The sequence below is a fragment of the Pelobates fuscus genome, chromosome 3 (assembly GCF_036172605.1).
Source record: "Pelobates fuscus isolate aPelFus1 chromosome 3, aPelFus1.pri, whole genome shotgun sequence".
NCBI lineage: Eukaryota > Metazoa > Chordata > Amphibia > Anura > Pelobatidae > Pelobates > Pelobates fuscus.
Genome location: NC_086319.1, coordinates 427496378 through 427516850, shown reverse-complemented (window position 1 = coordinate 427516850; position 20473 = coordinate 427496378). Strand labels below are relative to the sequence as shown.

At 48.1% G+C, this 20473-nt stretch overlaps 2 protein-coding genes across 5 annotated transcripts in view; one reads left to right on the top strand and one right to left on the bottom strand.

Annotated features, from left to right (window-relative positions):
- Window positions 1-9774, bottom strand: part of GPS2 (G protein pathway suppressor 2) — a 28219-nt gene extending 18445 nt beyond the window's left edge. Inside the window, exons 1-6 of the mRNA XM_063449851.1 lie at window positions 9681-9774; window positions 7366-7478; window positions 6699-6808; window positions 6448-6560; window positions 4732-4811; window positions 3764-3843 (exon numbers count right to left, since the gene is read on the bottom strand). Coding sequence (XP_063305921.1) covers window positions 3764-3843; window positions 4732-4811; window positions 6448-6560; window positions 6699-6808; window positions 7366-7459 — 477 coding nt within the window. The 5' untranslated portion in view covers window positions 7460-7478; window positions 9681-9774. The remainder of the gene's footprint in view (window positions 1-3763; window positions 3844-4731; window positions 4812-6447; window positions 6561-6698; window positions 6809-7365; window positions 7479-9680) is intronic.
- Window positions 9775-9820: 46 nt separating this feature from the next.
- Window positions 9821-20473, top strand: part of NEURL4 (neuralized E3 ubiquitin protein ligase 4) — a 281694-nt gene continuing 271041 nt past the window's right edge. For all 4 annotated transcript variants that reach the window (XM_063449847.1, XM_063449846.1, XM_063449844.1 and 1 more), the window contains exon 1: window positions 9821-10073. In XM_063449847.1, the coding sequence (XP_063305917.1) occupies window positions 9912-10073 (162 nt within the window). In that variant the 5' untranslated portion in view covers window positions 9821-9911. The remainder of the gene's footprint in view (window positions 10074-20473) is intronic.

Sequence of the window (20473 nt, the reverse complement as noted above, 5' to 3'; positions counted from 1 at the left end):
GAGAGAGAGCGCGCGAGGCAGGAACAGAGAGAGAGAGAGCGCGCGAGGCAGGAACAGAGAGAGAGAGAGCGCGCGAGGCAGGAACAGAGAGAGAGAGAGCGCGCGAGGCAGGAACAGAGAGAGAGAGAGCGCGCGAGGCAGGAACAGAGAGAGAGAGCGCGCGAGGCAGGAACAGAGAGAGAGAGAGCGCGCGAGGCAGGAACAGAGAGAGAGAGAGCGCGCGAGGCAGGAACAGAGAGAGAGAGCGCGCGAGGCAGGAACAGAGAGAGAGAGCGCGCGCGAGGCAGGAACAGAGAGAGAGAGAGAGCGCGCGAGGCAGGAACAGAGAGAGAGAGAGCGCGCGAGGCAGGAACAGAGAGAGAGAGAGAGCGCGCGAGGCAGGAACAGAGAGAGAGAGAGCGCGCGAGGCAGGAACAGAGAGAGAGAGAGAGCGCGCGAGGCAGGAACAGAGAGAGAGAGAGCGCGCGAGGCAGGAACAGAGAGAGAGAGAGCGCGCGAGGCAGGAACAGAGAGAGAGAGAGCGCGCGAGGCAGGAACAGAGAGAGAGAGAGAGCGCGCGAGGCAGGAACAGAGAGAGAGAGAGCGCGCGAGGCAGGAACAGAGAGAGAGAGAGCGCGCGAGGCAGGAACAGAGAGAGAGAGAGCGCGCGAGGCAGGAACAGAGAGAGAGAGAGCGCGCGAGGCAGGAACAGAGAGAGAGAGCGCGCGAGGCAGGAACAGAGAGAGAGAGAGCGCGCGAGGCAGGAACAGAGAGAGAGCGCGCGAGGCAGGAACAGAGAGAGAGAGAGCGCGCGAGGCAGGAACAGAGAGAGAGAGAGCGCGCGAGGCAGGAACAGAGAGAGAGAGAGCGCGCGAGGCAGGAACAGAGAGAGAGAGAGAGCGCGCGAGGCAGGAACAGAGAGAGAGAGAGCGCGCGAGGCAGGAACAGAGAGAGAGAGCGCGCGAGGCAGGAACAGAGAGAGAGAGAGCGCGCGAGGCAGGAACAGAGAGAGAGAGAGCGCGCGAGGCAGGAACAGAGAGAGAGAGAGCGCGCGAGGCAGGAACAGAGAGAGAGAGCGCGCGCGGCAGGAACAGAGAGAGAGAGCGCGCGAGGCAGGAACAGAGAGAGAGAGAGCGCGCGAGGCAGGAACAGAGAGAGAGAGAGCGCGCGAGGCAGGAACAGAGAGAGAGAGAGCGCGCGAGGCAGGAACAGAGAGAGCGCGCGAGGCAGGAACAGAGAGAGAGCGCGCGAGGCAGGAACAGAGAGAGAGCGCGCGAGGCAGGAACAGAGAAAGAGAGCGCGCGAGGCAGGAACAGAGAAAGAAAGCGCGCGAGGCAGGAACAGAGAAAGAGAGCGCGCGAGGCAGGAACAGAGAAAGAGAGAGAGAGCGCGCGAGGCAGGAACAGAGAGAGAGAGCGCGCGAGGCAGGAACAGAGAGAGAGCGCGCGAGGCAGGAACAGAGAGAGAGAGCGCGCGAGGCAGGGACAGAGAGCGCGCGAGGCAGGGACAGAGAGAGAGAGCGCGCGAGGCAGGGACAGAGAGAGAGAGCGCGCGAGGCAGGGACAGAGAGAGAGAGCGCGCGAGGCAGGGACAGAGAGAGAGAGCACGCGAGGCAGGAACAGAGAGAGAGAGAGCGCGCGAGGCAGGAACAGAGAGAGAGAGAGCGCGCGAGGCAGGAACAGAGAGAGAGAGAGAGCGCGCGAGGCAGGAACAGAGAGAGAGAGCGCGCGCGAGGCAGGAACAGAGAGAGAGAGAGCGCGCGAGGCAGGAACAGAGAGAGAGAGAGCGCGCGAGGCAGGAACAGAGAGAGAGAGAGCGCGCGAGGCAGGAACAGAGAGAGAGAGCGCGCGAGGCAGGAACAGAGAGAGAGAGAGCGCGCGAGGCAGGAACAGAGAGAGAGAGCGCGCGAGGCAGGAACAGAGAGAGAGAGAGCGCGCGAGGCAGGAACAGAGAGAGAGAGCGCGCGAGGCAGGAACAGAGAGAGAGAGCGCGCGAGGCAGGAACAGAGAGAGAGAGAGCGCGCGAGGCAGGAACAGAGAGAGAGAGAGCGCGCGAGGCAGGAACAGAGAGAGAGAGAGCGCGCGAGGCAGGAACAGAGAGAGAGAGAGCGCGCGAGGCAGGAACAGAGAGAGAGAGCGCGCGCGGCAGGAACAGAGAGAGAGAGAGCGCGCGAGGCAGGAACAGAGAGAGAGAGAGCGCGCGAGGCAGGAACAGAGAGAGAGAGCGCGCGAGGCAGGAACAGAGAGAGAGAGAGCGCGCGGCAGGAACAGAGAGAGCGCGCGAGGCAGGAACAGAGAGAGAGCGCGCGAGGCAGGAACAGAGAAAGAGAGCGCGCGAGGCAGGAACAGAGAAAGAAAGCGCGCGAGGCAGGAACAGAGAAAGAGAGCGCGCGAGGCAGGAACAGAGAAAGAGAGAGAGCGCGCGAGGCAGGAACAGAGAGAGAGAGCGCGCGAGGCAGGAACAGAGAGAGAGAGCGCGCGAGGCAGGAACAGAGAGAGAGAGCGCGCGAGGCAGGGACAGAGAGAGAGAGCGCGCGAGGCAGGGACAGAGAGAGAGAGCGCGCGAGGCAGGGACAGAGAGAGAGAGCGCGCGAGGCAGGGACAGAGAGAGAGAGAGCGCGCGAGGCAGGAACAGAGAGAGAGAGCACGCGAGGCAGGAACAGAGAGAGAGAGAGAGCGCGAGGCAGGAACAGAGAGAGAGAGAGCGCGCGAGGCAGGAACAGAGAGAGAGAGCGCGCGAGGCAGGAACAGAGAGAGAGAGAGAGAGCGCGCGAGGCAGGAACAGAGAGAGAGAGAGAGCGCGCGAGGCAGGAACAGAGAGAGAGAGAGAGCGCGCGAGGCAGGAACAGAGAGAGAGAGCGCGCGCGAGGCAGGAACAGAGAGAGAGCGCGCGAGGCAGGAACAGAGAGAGAGAGCGCGCGAGGCAGGAACAGAGAGAGAGAGCGCGCGAGGCAGGAACAGAGAGAGAGAGCGCGCGAGGCAGGAACAGAGAGAGAGAGCGCGCGAGGCAGGAACAGAGAGAGAGAGCGCGCGAGGCAGGAACAGAGAGAGAGAGCGCGCGAGGCAGGAACAGAGAGAGAGAGCGCGCGAGGCAGGAACAGAGAGAGAGAGCGCGCGAGGCAGGAACAGAGAGAGAGAGCGCGCGAGGCAGGAACAGAGAGAGAGAGCGCGCGAGGCAGGAACAGAGAGAGAGAGCGCGCGAGGCAGGAACAGAGAGAGAGAGCGCGCGAGGCAGGAACAGAGAGAGAGAGCGCGCGAGGCAGGAACAGAGAGAGAGAGAGAGCGTGCGCCATTGACCCAGCTCAGTGGCAATTAGCAATGAGAGTAAAAAAAAATAAAAAAAATAAAAATATACGCATTGTCTTGACCATTTTGAAGCTACGAATAAAATTTGGATGAGGTGGTATTTGACGCCTCAGTGCCGCTCTAACATGTATGCAGGGATAACATCAGCATGTTGGAGATGTAATTTGGAAATGGGCTCCATGAGCCATGTTTTCTGGAGTTGCACATATCTTTCTGCTTATTGGAATTCAATCAAAAGTTTGATTAAATAAATAGAGGGCGGAGCACGAAATTCCACTGGTACCGGCCACTTATCTTACTCACATACCCCCTAGTGGAATCCCCGAACATAAGGGGACACTGATTATTCATGGCAGCGAAAATATGCATTGCTGCGATGTGGAAAAGCAAAGGAACGCAGAACGAGCAGGAGCCCAGAGAGCGCGAGGCAGGAGCCCAGAGAGCGCGAGGCAGGAGCCCAGAGAGAGTGAGAGACTTACTGTGATGACAGGAGGTCCAAACATCTGCTTAGCTCGATCAGCCATGAGGGAGCTGTGCCGAGAATGAGCTCCTGGGCTGCCTGAGAAAGGAAGTTAAGAGGAGAGAATTAATACTAGATGGGTAATTTATTATTAGTTGAACAGGAAAAATTCAGCTACACTTTAAGTTCAGCTTAAATTGTAAATATGGATATCAGGGAGGACAGGCTGGATGCAGCGCTTTATAGCAAAACTCTGATCTACCTGCACTTATTGCAGACTATGCTCGGTGGTAGAATACACTCAGAGAAAGGCTGGGCTAGGTGGAGCGGCCCGCCTCGCACATCGCCAAGGAAGGGGGAGCGGCCCGCCTCGCACATCGCCAAGGAAGGGGGAGCGGCCCGCCTCGCACATCGCCAAGGAAGGGGGAGCGGCCCGCCTCGCACATCGCCAAGGAAGGGGGAGCGGCCCGCCTCGCACATCGCCAAGAGGGAACGGCCCGCCTTCCATATTGAGGTAGACAGTTTGTCTTGCCTACATAAGTAATGATGAAGCAATGATTTTTTTCTTGGTAATTTAACAGAACCACAGCTCTGCCACTATGCAGAGGCATTTCTTTCTCATGTAACAGCTGAGGAGGCGGAGATCTCTCCGGGGGTTTTGTAGGGTTTGGGGTACATAGTAATTGCTCAGGGGATAATTAACATGCCGGTTAGAGATCTAGTTATCTCCCAGACTCAGAGATGCCCGGGTGGGATTTACATTGTTCAAGCCATGGACCACGGGGTTGTGTGTATAAAAGTGTTCCTGATTTTCAATAAACCAGTTCTTATTCATCCTTCACCAAGTCTCTACTAGTGTTTGGGTGAAACAACTATAATCACTCAAGGTTTCCAGCAAAGTGAGGGACCCTTGACAGACACTGTTACAGGTTATGTCTGAAATGGGAACAGCTAGGGTTACATATTAAAGAAGTGGGTTGGGCTTACCTTGCATATTAATTAGATGGGTTCCAGCATGCATCACCATATTCTGTGAATAGGCAGCTGACGTGAGGGTGGTAAGGTCACTGGATCAGAAAAATAAATAAATAAATAAATAAAGGATTAATGCTACCGCCCCACGAACACCCGGCCCACTAAAGGGAGCGCTAGGCGAGTGATCACATATAAAGGCAGGCCGTGGGAGCGTTAGGGAGTGATTACATATAAAGGCAGGCCGTGGGAGCGTTAGGGAGTGATTACATATAAAGGCAGGCAGTGGGAGCGTTAGGGAGTGATTACATATAAAGGCAGGCAGTGGGAGCGTTAGGGAGTGATTACATATAAAGGCAGGCAGTGGGAGCGTTAGGGAGTGATTACATATAAAGGCAGGCAGTGGGAGCGTTAGGGAGTGATTACATATAAAGGCAGGCAGTGGGAGCGTTAGGGAGTGATTACATATAAAGGCAGGCAGTGGGAGCGTTAGGGAGTGATTACATATAAAGGCAGGCAGTGGGAGCGTTAGGGAGTGATTACATATAAAGGCAGGCCGTGGGAGCGTTAGGGAGTGATTACATATAAAGGCAGGCAGTGGGAGCGTTAGGGAGTGATTACATATAAAGGCAGGCAGTGGGAGCGTTAGGGAGTGATTACATATAAAGGCAGGCAGTGGGAGCGTTAGGGAGTGATTACATATAAAGGCAGGCCGTGGGAGCGTTAGGGAGTGATTACATATAAAGGCAGGCAGTGGGAGCGTTAGGGAGTGATTACATATAAAGGCAGGCAGTGGGAGCGTTAGGGAGTGATTACATATAAAGGCAGGCAGTGGGAGCGTTAGGGAGTGATTACATATAAAGGCAGGCAGTGGGAGCGTTAGGGAGTGATTACATATAAAGGCAGGCAGTGGGAGCGTTAGGGAGTGATTACATATAAAGGCAGGCAGTGGGAGCGTTAGGGAGTGATTACATATAAAGGCAGGCCGTGGGAGCGTTAGGGAGTGATTACATATAAAGGCAGGCCATGGGAGCGTTAGGGAGTGATTACATATAAAGGCAGGCCGTGGGAGCGTTAGGGAGTGATTACATATAAAGGCAGGCAGTGGGAGCGTTAGGGAGTGATTACATATAAAGGCAGGCAGTGGGAGCGTTAGGGAGTGATTACATATAAAGGCAGGCAGTGGGAGCGTTAGGGAGTGATTACATATAAAGGCAGGCCGTGGGAGCGTTAGGGAGTGATTACATATAAAGGCAGGCAGTGGGAGCGTTAGGGAGTGATTACATATAAAGGCAGGCAGTGGGAGCGTTAGGGAGTGATTACATATAAAGGCAGGCAGTGGGAGCGTTAGGGAGTGATTACATATAAAGGCAGGCCGTGGGAGCGTTAGGGAGTGATTACATATAAAGGCAGGCAGTGGGAGCGTTAGGGAGTGATTACATATAAAGGCAGGCAGTGGGAGCGTTAGGGAGTGATTACATATAAAGGCAGGCAGTGGGAGCGTTAGGGAGTGATTACATATAAAGGCAGGCAGTGGGAGCGTTAGGGAGTGATTACATATAAAGGCAGGCAGTGGGAGCGTTAGGGAGTGATTACATATAAAGGCAGGCCATGGGAGCGTTAGGGAGAGGCGAGCGAGACAGTAATTTCCATCCAGTGAGTTCAGTCACAGAGATTGGAAGATTAAAGGATGTGGACACAAAACATTCTGCCATTTTCGGACCCTCTCACCTCTGCTCTTTCCTTCTCCTCTTCTCCTCCTCGTGAAGAACTTTCTTGAGCTGCAGGAAGAGTTGGTGCTTTTCTTCCTGGAGAGAATTCAGCTTCTCCTGAAGCTTCATAATCTGCAAAACGAGACAAAATAGAACAATAAACCTTGTGAGGAATGTATAGTCAATACTAATCTGATACCTATCCACCAAAAAGGACAAAACAAGATGGCCGTCATGTCCTCCTCCAACTTTGATTGGTCTGAAATTCACCTGCTCTCGGGTTTCTTCCAGAGACATCCGCTCCTCCATCTCTTTCTTTCGCCTTCTTTCCTGCTCATCACGAAGCTTCTGTTCCATCATTTTATCAACCTCTTCCTCCTCTGAGGAGATACAAAGGATACTCAACCAAATGAACAGTAATCAGGCGTCTTTCACCCCATTGAATAAACATAAGTAACTATCTCAATGTGCACCTGCAGGCTGCCTGTGAGCCCCTCCCCCCACCGTCAGGCACAGGTTTGCCGGTTGCCTCTGATCGCTCCACCCCCGTCAGGCACAGGTTCGCCGGCTGCCTCTGAGCACCCCACCCCCCTGGCACCCGTCAGACAGGCACACAGGTTTGCCGGCTGCCTCTGAGTACCCCACCCCCCCGGCACCCGTCAGGCAGGCACAGGTTCGCCGGCTTCCTCTGAGCACCCCACCCCCCTGGCACCCGTCAGACAGGCACAGGTTTGCCGGCTGCCTCTGAGTACCCCACCCCCCCGGCACCCGTCAGGCAGGCACAGGTTCGCCGGCTGCCTCTGATCGCTACCACCCAGCCCCCCCCGCCCCCAGGTCCACCGGCTGCCCCAGCACTTATACAAGGAAGAGAAGCAGCAGTATTTTACAACCGGCCTTGTACAAAATCCACTTCATACAGAAACAGCAACCATCTTACCTTGTCTCTTGCGTTCCCGCTCCATCATCACATGTCTGTGAAGGGCTCGAGCCATCGTGTTGGACAATTTGGGCCTTTCCAAAAGGGCCGGCATGATGGCGGCAGTAGATGTTCTGTTGGGAAAATGCTTATTAAAGTTTGTATGTGTATTAATACAACCGTCACAGAAAGAGCAAATACAAATAAAAACAGAGAGAAAGTCATCCAGGCCCCTTCTCTGCCTTCCTAGGCTGCACGAAAACCCCTGCTTTTTAGTTTCCTTTACTAAGCCAAGCCTATTGTTTCAGTACATTCTGCTAACAAGCCACCACAGCTGGACAAGCCAAGTAAAACAGCAGAGCAGGAGAACAAACGGTGACGTTACCTCCAGGAAGTCCAATCCCACCCCTTTATCAACATCACTGACTAAGTCTGGGTTCCATTTTAAATGGACACAGGCACATGGTGGATCACAGTTACTTCCAGCTGCATTATCCATACAGCAGTTTAGGAAGCAACGGTGGAATTTAATGATTAGTGGGCAGCCATCGTCCCCCAAATGATTGAGCAGAAAGGGGGGTTCAGTAACAGGAATCTTATAGTTTATTAAAATGGAGACTCATGGAGTACCAGGGTAGTACTGGGGCAGTAAGGAGCGGTCTCTAGGATAATGGTGCAGTAGGGATGTCTAGGTTTACTGTGGAAGTAAGGGAGTATTTTATACAAAATTGAGGGGCAGTAAAAGGGGTAACGTGGTACAGGTAGTGTCATGGTTTATTGGGGGGCTGTAAAGGCTCTCACATAATGAGTGTTAATAGGATCTCATTGCTTATTGGGGCATTAGGTGGCCTCACATAATACTGGGTGTCAGTGAGGGCCACATGGTTTATTGAAGGGCAGTGAGGTGTAATTAAGAAGTTTCCCGGGTGGCAATAAGGGATTACTGAGGGCAGCAAGTGCACTGGGTGCTGTGAGGTGTTCTTACTGTGGTTACTGGGAGAGGGGTCTCGTGATTACTGGGGGCAGTGGGGGGTGTCTCATGGTTACTGGGGGCAGTGAAGGGCATCTCGTGGTAACTATGGGTACTGGGGACAGTGAGGGGGTCTTATGGTTACTGGGGGCAGTGAGGGGGCTCTCATGGTTATGGGGGCAGTGAGGGGGCTCTCATGGTTATGGGGGCAGTGAAGGGCATCTCGTGGTTACTATGGTCACTGGGGACAGTGAGGGGGTCTTATGGTTACTGGGGGCAGTGAGGGGGCTCTCATGGTTATGGGGGCAGTGAGGGGGCTCTCATGGTTATGGGGGGCAGTGAGGGGGGTCTTATGGTTACTATGGTTACTGGGGGCAGTGAGGGGGGTCTCATGGTTACTATGGTTACTGGGGCAGTGAGGGGGTGACTCATGGTTACTGGGGGCAATGGGGGGGTCTCATGGTTACTGGGGGCAGTGAGGGGGGGTCTCATGGTTACTATGGTTACTGGGGCAGTGGGGGGTGTCTCATGGTTACTATGGTTACTGGGGGCAGTGAGGGGGGTCTCATGGTTACTGGGGGCAGTGAGGGGGGTCTCATGGTTACTATGGTTACTGGGGGCAGTGAGGGGGGTCTCATGGTTACTATGGTTACTGGGGGCAGTGGGGGGTGTCTCATGGTTACTATGGTTACTGGGGGCAGTGAGGGGGTGTCTCGTGGTTGCCATGGTTACTGGGGGCAGTGAGGGGGGTCTCGTGGTTACTATGGTTACTGGGGGCAGTGAGGGGGGTCTCATGGTTACTGGGGGCAGTGAGGGGGGGTCTTATGGTTACTATGGTTACTGGGGGCAGTGAGGGGGTGTCTCGTGGTTACTATGGTTACTGGGGGCAGTGGGGGGGTCTCATGGTTACTATGGTTACTGGGGGCAGTGAGGGGGGTCTCATGGTTACTATGGTTACTGGGGGCAGTGAGGGGGGGTCTTATGGTTACTGGGGGCAGTGAGGGGGGGGTCTCGTGGTTACTATGGTTACTGGGGGCAGTGAGGGGGTCTCGTGGTTACTATGGTTACTGGGGGCAGTGAGGGGGGTCTCGTGGTTACTATGGTTACTGGGGGCAGTGAGGGGGTCTCATGGTTACTATGGTTACTGGGGGCAGTGAGGGGGGTCTCGTGGTTACTATGGTTACTGGGGGCAGTGAGGGGGGGGTCTCGTGGTTACTATGGTTACTGGGGGCAGTGAGGGGGGTCTCGTGGTTACTATGGTTACTGGGGGCAGTGAGGGGGGGTCTCATGGTTACTATGGTTACTGGGGGCAGTGAGGGGGTCTCGTGGTTGCCATGGTTACTGGGGGTCTCGGTCCGTAGCCCACCTTCACCTCCCGTGCGGTGCTTGTTCCGGGAAGCAGGCGGGCAGCGGCCTTTTCCGGTCTGTCACGGCTTTACATGACACTTCCTGGAGGCCGCACGGTGACGTCACTTCCGGAAACCCAGCCACTTCCGCCAACCAGCGGGGTCAGGAGACGTCACTTCCGGCCCGGGCTGTCAGCCTGGTTTCCCTGGTGACGTCGCACAGTGCCGGGTGCCGTAAAGCGAGGGGTGTCATGGCGGAGCTGCACCCCCGCACCGGGAAGCTGGTTACCCTGAGCAACGGCAACCGGACGGCGACCCGGAAACAACCGGCGCAGGAATTCAACCAGGGCCTCGTGCTGAGCGCCTCCCCGCTGGGCCCCGGGGAGCGCTACACCGTCCGCCTCGACAGGAAGGTAATCACTCACTATAATAATAATAATAATAATAATATATACTGCCCCGGGGAGCTCTACACCGTCCGCCTCGATAGGAAGGTAATCACTCACTATAATAATAATAATAATAATATACTGCCCCGGGCAGCGCTACACCGTCCGCCTCGACAGGAAGGTAATCACTCACTATAATAATAATAATAATAATATATACTGCCCCGGGGAGCTCTACACCGTCCGCCTCGACAGGAAGGTAATCACTCATTATAATAATAATAATAATAATAATATATACTGCCCCGGGCAGCGCTACACCGTCCGCCTCGACAGGAAGGTAATCACTCACTATAATAATAATAATAATAATAATATATACTGCCCCGGGCAGCGCTACACCGTCCGCCTCGACAGGAAGGTAATCACTCACTATAATAATAATAATAATAATATATACTGCCCCGGGGAGCTCTACACCGTCCGCCTCGACAGGAAGGTAATCACTCATTATAATAATAATAATAATAATATATACTGCCCCGGGGAGCTCTACACCGTCCGCCTCGATAGGAAGGTAATCAATAAATAATAATAATAATAATAATAATATATACTGCCCCGGGGAGCTCTACACCGTCCGCCTCGATAGGAAGGTAATCACTCACTATAATAATAATAATAATATATACTGCCCCGGGGAGCTCTACACCGTCCGCCTCGACAGGAAGGTAATCACTCACTATAATAATAATAATAATAATAATAATAATAATAATATATACTGCCCCGGGGAGCTCTACACCGTCCGCCTCGACAGGAAGGTAATCACTCACTATAATAATAATAATAATAATAATAATATATACTGCCCCGGGGAGCGCTACACCGTCCGCCTCGATAGGAAGGTAATCACTCACTATAATAATAATAATAATAATATATACTGCCCCGGGGAGCGCTACACCGTCCGCCTCGATAGGAAGGTAATCACTCACTATAATAATAATAATAATAATAATAATATATACTGCCCCGGGGAGCTCTACACCGTCCGCCTCGATAGGAAGGTAATCACTCACTATAATAATAATAATAATAATATATACTGCCCCGGGGAGCTCTACACCGTCCGCCTCGATAGGAAGGTAATCACTCACTATAATAATAATAATAATAATAATATATACTGCCCCGGGGAGCGCTACACCGTCCGCCTCGATAGGAAGGTAATCACTCACTATAATAATAATAATATATACTGCCCCGGGGAGCGCTACACCGTCCGCCTCGACAGGAAGGTAATCACTCACTATAATAATAATAATAATAATAATATATACTGCCCCGGGGAGCGCTACACCGTCCGCCTCGATAGGAAGGTAATCACTCACTATAATAATAATAATAATAATATATACTGCCCCGGGCAGCGCTACACCGTCCGCCTCGATAGGAAGGTAATCACTCACTATAATAATAATAATAATAATAATATATACTGCCCCGGGGAGCGCTACACCGTCCGCCTCGATAGGAAGGTAATCACTCACTATAATAATAATAATAATAATATATACTGCCCCGGGGAGCTCTACACCGTCCGCCTCGACAGGAAGGTAATCACTCACTATAATAATAATAATAATAATATATACTGCCCCGGGGAGCTCTACACCGTCCGCCTCGATAGGAAGGTAATCACTCACTATAATAATAATAATAATAATAATATATACTGCCCCGGGGAGCTCTACACCGTCCGCCTCGATAGGAAGGTAATCACTCACTATAATAATAATAATAATAATAATATATACTGCCCCGGGGAGCTCTACACCGTCCGCCTCGATAGGAAGGTAATCACTCACTATAATAATAATAATAATAATAATATATACTGCCCCGGGGAGCTCTACACCGTCCGCCTCGATAGGAAGGTAATCACTCACTATAATAATAATAATAATATATACTGCCCCGGGGAGCTCTACACCGTCCGCCTCGACAGGAAGGTAATCACTCACTATAATAATAATAATAATAATAATAATAATATATACTGCCCCGGGGAGCTCTACACCGTCCGCCTCGACAGGAAGGTAATCACTCACTATAATAATAATAATAATAATAATAATAATAATAATAATAATATATACTGCCCCGGGGAGCTCTACACCGTCCGCCTCGATAGGAAGGTAATCACTCACTATAATAATAATAATATATACTGCCCCGGGGAGCTCTACACCGTCCGCCTCGACAGGAAGGTAATCACTCACTATAATAATAATAATAATAATATATACTGCCCCGGGGAGCTCTACACCGTCCGCCTCGATAGGAAGGTAATCACTCACTATAATAATAATAATATATACTGCCCCGGGGAGCTCTACACCGTCCGCCTCGATAGGAAGGTAATCACTCACTATAATAATAATAATAATATATACTGCCCCGGGGAGCGCTACACCGTCCGCCTCGATAGGAAGGTAATCACTCACTATAATAATAATAATATATACTGCCCCGGGGAGCTCTACACCGTCCGCCTCGATAGGAAGGTAATCACTCACTATAATAATAATAATAATAATAATATATACTGCCCCGGGGAGCTCTACACCGTCCGCCTCGATAGGAAGGTAATCACTCACTATAATAATAATAATAATAATATATACTGCCCCGGGGAGCTCTACACCGTCCGCCTCGATAGGAAGGTAATCACTCACTATAATAATAATAATAATAATAATATATACTGCCCCGGGGAGCTCTACACCGTCCGCCTCGACAGGAAGGTAATCACTCACTATAATAATAATAATAATAATAATAATAATAATAATATATACTGCCCAGGGGAGCTCTACACCGTCCGCCTCGACAGGAAGGTAATCACTCACTATAATAATAATAATATATACTGCCCCGGGGAGCTCTACACCGTCCGCCTCGACAGGAAGGTAATCACTCACTATAATAATAATAATATAATATATACTGCCCCGGGGAGCGCTACACCGTCCGCCTCGATAGGAAGGTAATCACTCACTATAATAATAATAATAATAATATATACTGCCCCGGGGAGCTCTACACCGTCCGCCTCGATAGGAAGGTAATCACTCACTATAATAATAATAATAATAATATATACTGCCCCGGGGAGCTCTACACCGTCCGCCTCGATAGGAAGGTAATCACTCACTATAATAATAATAATAATAATAATATATACTGCCCCGGGGAGCTCTACACCGTCCGCCTCGACAGGAAGGTAATCACTCACTATAATAATAATAATAATAATAATATATACTGCCCCGGGGAGCGCTACACCGTCCGCCTCGATAGGAAGGTAATCACTCACTATAATAATAATAATAATATATACTGCCCCGGGGAGCTCTACACCGTCCGCCTCGATAGGAAGGTAATCACTCACTATAATAATAATAATAATAATAATAATAATATATACTGCCCCGGGGAGCTCTACACCGTCCGCCTCGACAGGAAGGTAATCACTCACTATAATAATAATAATAATAATATATACTGCCCCGGGGAGCTCTACACCGTCCGCCTCGATAGGAAGGTAATCACTCACTATAATAATAATATAATATAATATATACTGCCCCGGAGAGCTCTACACCGTCCGCCTCGATAGGAAGGTAATCACTCACTATAATAATAATAATAATAATATATACTGCCCCGGGGAGCTCTACACCGTCCGCCTCGATAGGAAGGTAATCACTCACTATAATAATAATAATAATAATAATATATACTGCCCCGGGGAGCTCTACACCGTCCGCCTCGATAGGAAGGTAATCACTCACTATAATAATAATAATAATAATATATACTGCCCCGGGGAGCGCTACACCGTCCGCCTCGACAGGAAGGTAATCACTCACTATAATAATAATAATAATATATACTGCCCCGGGGAGCTCTACACCGTCCGCCTCGACAGGAAGGTAATCACTCACTATAATAATAATAATAATATATACTGCCCCGGGGAGCGCTACACCGTCCGCCTCGACAGGAAGGTAATCACTCACTATAATAATAATAATATATACTGCCCCGGGGAGCTCTACACCGTCCGCCTCGACAGGAAGGTAATCACTCACTATATTAATAATAATAATATATACTGCCCCGGGGAGCGCTACACCGTCCGCCTCGATAGGAAGGTAATCACTCACTATAATAATAATAATAATATATACTGCCCCGGGGAGCTCTACACCGTCCGCCTCGATAGGAAGGTAATCACTCACTATAATAATAATAATAATATAATATATACTGCCCCGGGGAGCTCTACACCGTCCGCCTCGATAGGAAGGTAATCACTCACTATAATAATAATAATAATATATACTGCCCCGGGGAGCTCTACACCGTCCGCCTCGATAGGAAGGTAATCACTCACTATAATAATAATAATAATAATAATATATACTGCCCCGGTTAGCTCTACACCGTCCGCCTCGACAGGAAGGTAATTACTCACTATAATAATAATAATAATATATACTGCCCCGGGGAGCTCTACACCGTCCGCCTCGACAGGAAGGTAATCACTCACTATAATAATAATAATAATATATACTGCCCCGGGGAGCTCTACACCGTCCGCCTCGATAGGAAGGTAATCACTCACTATAATAATAATAATAATATATACTGCCCCGGGGAGCGCTACACCGTCCGCCTCGATAGGAAGGTAATCACTCACTATAATAATAATAATAATAATAATAATATATACTGCCCCGGTTAGCTCTACACCGTCCGCCTCGACAGGAAGGTAATTACTCACTATAATAATAATAATAATAATAATATATACTGCCCCGGGGAGCTCTACACCGTCCGCCTCGACAGGAAGGTAATCACTCACTATAATAATAATAATAATAATAATAATATATACTGCCCCGGGGAGCTCTACACCGTCCGCCTCGATAGGAAGGTAATCACTCACTATAATAATAATAATAATATATACTGCCCCGGGGAGCGCTACACCGTCCGCCTCGATAGGAAGGTAATCACTCACTATAATAATAATAATAATAATAATATATACTGCCCCGGGGAGCTCTACACCGTCCGCCTCGACAGGAAGGTAATCACTCACTATAATAATAATAATAATAATATATACTGCCCCGGGGAGCTCTACACCGTCCGCCTCGACAGGAAGGTAATCACTCACTATAATAATAATAATAATATATACTGCCCCGGGGAGCGCTACACCGTCCGCCTCGACAGGAAGGTAATCACTCACTATAATAATAATAATAATAATAATAATATATACTGCCCCGGGGAGCTCTACACCGTCCGCCTCGATAGGAAGGTAATCACTCACTATAATAATAATAATAATAATATATACTGCCCCGGGGAGCTCTACACCGTCCGCCTCGATAGGAAGGTAATCACTCACTATAATAATAATAATAATAATAATATATACTGCCCCGGGGAGCTCTACACCGTCCGCCTCGACAGGAAGGTAATCACTCACTATAATAATAATAATAATAATAATATATACTGCCCCGGGGAGCTCTACACCTTCCGCCTCGACAGGAAGGTAATCACTCACTATAATAATAATAATAATAATAATAATATATACTGCCCCGGGGAGCTCTACACCGTCCGCCTCGATAGGAAGGTAATCACTCACTATAATAATAATAATAATATATACTGCCCCGGGGAGCTCTACACCGTCCGCCTCGATAGGAAGGTAATCACTCACTATAATAATAATAATAATAATATATACTGCCCCGGGGAGCTCTACACCGTCCGCCTCGACAGGAAGGTAATCACTCACTATAATAATAATAATAATAATAATATATACTGCCCCGGGGAGCTCTACACCGTCCGCCTCGATAGGAAGGTAATCACTCACTATAATAATAATAATATAATATATACTGCCCCGGGCAGCGCTACACCGTCCGCCTCGACAGGAAGGTAATCACTCACTATAATAATAATAATAATATATACTGCCCCGGGGAGCTCTACACCGTCCGCCTCGACAGGAAGGTAATCACTTACTATAATAATAATAATAATAATAATATATACTGCCCCGGGGAGCGCTACACCGTCCGCCTCGACAGGAAGGTAATCACTCACTATAATAATAATAATAATAATAATAATAATAATAATAATAATAATAATAATAATAATAATATATACTGCCCCGGGGAGCTCTACACCGTCCGCCTCGATAGGAAGGTAATCACTCACTATAATAATAATAATATATACTGCCCCGGGGAGCTCTACACCGTCCGCCTCGATAGGAAGGTAATCACTCACTATAATAATAATAATAATATATACTGCCCCGGGGAGCTCTACACCGTCCGCCTCGATAGGAAGGTAATCACTCACTATAATAATAATAATATATACTGCCCCGGGGAGCTCTACACCGTCCGCCTCGACAGGAAGGTAATCACTCACTATAATAATAATAATAATAATATATACTGCCCCGGGCAGCGCTACACCGTCCGCCTCGACAGGAAGGTAATCACTCACTATAATAATAATAATAATAATAATAATATATACTGCCCCGGGGAGCTCTACACCGTCCGCCTCGACAGGAAGGTAATCACTCACTATAATAATAATAATAATAATAATAATATATACTGCCCCGGGGAGCGCTACACCGTCCGCCTCGACAGGAAGGTAATCACTCACTATAATAATAATAATAATAATATATACTGCCCCGGGGAGCTCTACACTGTCCGCCTCGACAGGAAGGTAATCACTCACTATAATAATAATAATAATAATATATACTGCCCCGGGCAGCGCTACACCGTCCGCCTCGACAGGAAGGTAATCACTCACTATAATAATAATAATAATAATAATAATATATACTGCCCCGGGGAGCTCTACACCGTCCGCCTCGATAGGAAGGTAATCACTCACTATAATAATAATAATAATAATAATAATAATATATACTGCCCCGGGGAGCTCTACACCGTCCGCCTCGATAGGAAGGTAATCACTCACTATAATAATAATAATAATAATATATACTGCCCCGGGGAGCTCTACACCGTCCGCCTCGATAGGAAGGTAATCACTCACTATAATAATAATAATAATAATAATATATACTGCCCCGGGGAGCTCTACACCGTCCGCCTCGACAGGAAGGTAATCACTCACTATAATAATAATAATAATAATAATATATACTGCCCCGGGGAGCTCTACACCTTCCGCCTCGACAGGAAGGTAATCACTCACTATAATAATAATAATAATAATAATAATATATACTGCCCCGGGGAGCTCTACACCGTCCGCCTCGATAGGAAGGTAATCACTCACTATAATAATAATAATAATATATACTGCCCCGGGGAGCTCTACACCGTCCGCCTCGATAGGAAGGTAATCACTCACTATAATAATAATAATAATAATATATACTGCCCCGGGGAGCTCTACACCGTCCGCCTCGACAGGAAGGTAATCACTCACTATAATAATAATAATAATAATAATATATACTGCCCCGGGGAGCTCTACACCGTCCGCCTCGATAGGAAGGTAATCACTCACTATAATAATAATAATATAATATATACTGCCCCGGGCAGCGCTACACCGTCCGCCTCGACAGGAAGGTAATCACTCACTATAATAATAATAATAATAATAATATATACTGCCCCGGGGAGCTCTACACCGTCCGCCTCGACAGGAAGGTAATCACTTACTATAATAATAATAATATATACTGCCCCGGGGAGCGCTACACCGTCCGCCTCGACAGGAAGGTAATCACTCACTATAATAATAATAATAATAATAATAATAATAATAATAATAATATATACTGCCCCGGGGAGCTCTACACCGTCCGCCTCGATAGGAAGGTAATCACTCACTATAATAATAATAATATATACTGCCCCGGGGAGCTCTACACCGTCCGCCTCGATAGGAAGGTAATCACTCACTATAATAATAATAATAATATATACTGCCCCGGGGAGCTCTACACCGTCCGCCTCGATAGGAAGGTAATCACTCACTATAATAATAATAATAATAATAATAATATATACTGCCCCGGGGAGCTCTACACCGTCCGCCTCGACAGGAAGGTAATCACTCACTATAATAATAATAATAATAATATATACTGCCCCGGGCAGCGCTACACCGTCCGCCTCGACAGGAAGGTAATCACTCACTATAATAATAATAATAATAATAATATATACTGCCCCGGGGAGCTCTACACCGTCCGCCTCGACAGGAAGGTAATCACTCACTATAATAATAATAATAATAATAATATATACTGCCCCGGGGAGCGCTACACCGTCCGCCTCGACAGGAAGGTAATCACTCACTATAATAATAATAATAATAATATATACTGCCCCGGGGAGCTCTACACTGTCCGCCTCGACAGGAAGGTAATCACTCACTATAATAATAATAATAATAATATATACTGCCCCGGGCAGCGCTACACCGTCCGCCTCGACAGGAAGGTAATCACTCACTATAATAATAATAATAATAATAATAATATATACTGCCCCGGGGAGCTCTACACCGTCCGCCTCAACAGGAAGGTAATCACTCACTATAATAATAATAATAATAATAATATATACTGCCCCGGGGAGCGCTACACCGTCCGCCTCGACAGGAAGGTAATCACTCACTATAATAATAATAATAATAATAATATATACTGCCCCGGGGAGCGCTACACCGTCCGCCTCGACAGGAAGGTAATCACTCACTATAATAATAATAATAATAATAATATATACTGCCCCGGGGAGCGCTACACCGTCCGCCTCGACAGGAAGGTAATCACTCACTATAATAATAATAATAATAATAATATATACTGCCCCGGGGAGCTCTACACCGTCCGCCTCGATAGGAAGGTAATCACTCACTATAATAATAATAATAATAATAATATATACTGCCCCGGGGAGCTCTACACCGTCCGCCTCGATAGGAAGGTAATCACTCACTATAATAATAATAATAATAATATATACTGCCCCGGGGAGCTCTACACCGTCCGCCTCGATAGGAAGGTAATCACTCACTATAATAATAATAATAATAATAATATATACTGCCCCGGGGAGCTCTACACCGTCCGCCTCGACAGGAAGGTAATCACTCACTATAATAATAATAATAATAATAATATATACTGCCCCGGGGAGCTCTACACCTTCCGCCTCGACAGGAAGGTAATCACTCACTATAATAATAATAATAATAATAATAATATATACTGCCCCGGGGAGCTCTACACCGTCCGCCTCGATAGGAAGGTAATCACTCACTATAATAATAATAATAATAATATATACTGCCCCGGGGAGCTCTACACCGTCCGCCTCGATAGGAAGGTAATCACTCACTATAATAATAATAATAATAATATATACTGCCCCGGGGAGCTCTACACCGTCCGCCTCGACAGGAAGGTAATCACTCACTATAATAATAATAATAATATATACTGCCCCGGGGAGCTCTACACCGTCCGCCTCGATAGGAAGGTAATCACTCACTATAATAATAATAATAATAATAATATATACTGCCCAGGGGAGCTCTACACCATCCGCCTCGATAGGAAGGTAATCACTCACTATAATAATAATAATAATATATACTGCCCCGGGGAGCTCTACACCGTCCGCCTCGACAGGAAGGTAATCACTCACTATAATAATAATAATAATAATAATAATATATACTGCCCCGGGGAGCTCTACACCGTCCGCCTCGATAGGAAGGTAATCACTCACTATAATAATAATAATAATAATAATATATACTGCCCCGGGGAGCTCTACACCGTCCGCCTCGATAGGAAGGTAATCACTCACTATAATAATAATAATAATAATAATATATACTGCCCCGGGGAGCTCTACACCGTCCGCCTCGATAGGAAGGTAATCACTCACTATAATAATAATAATATAATATATACTGCCCCGGGGAGCGCTACACCGTCCGCCTCGATAGGAAGGTAATCACTCACTATAATAATAATAATAATAATAATATATACTGCCCCGGGGAGCTCTACACCGTCCGCCTCGATAGGAAGGTAATCACTCACTATAATAATAATAATAATAATAATAATATATACTGCCCCGGGGAGCTCTACACCGTCCGCCTCGATAGGAAGGTAATCACTCACTATAATAATAATAATAATAATAATATATACTGCCCCGGGGAGCTCTACACCGTCCGCCTCGATAGGAAGGTAATCACTCACTATAATAATAATAATAATAATATATACT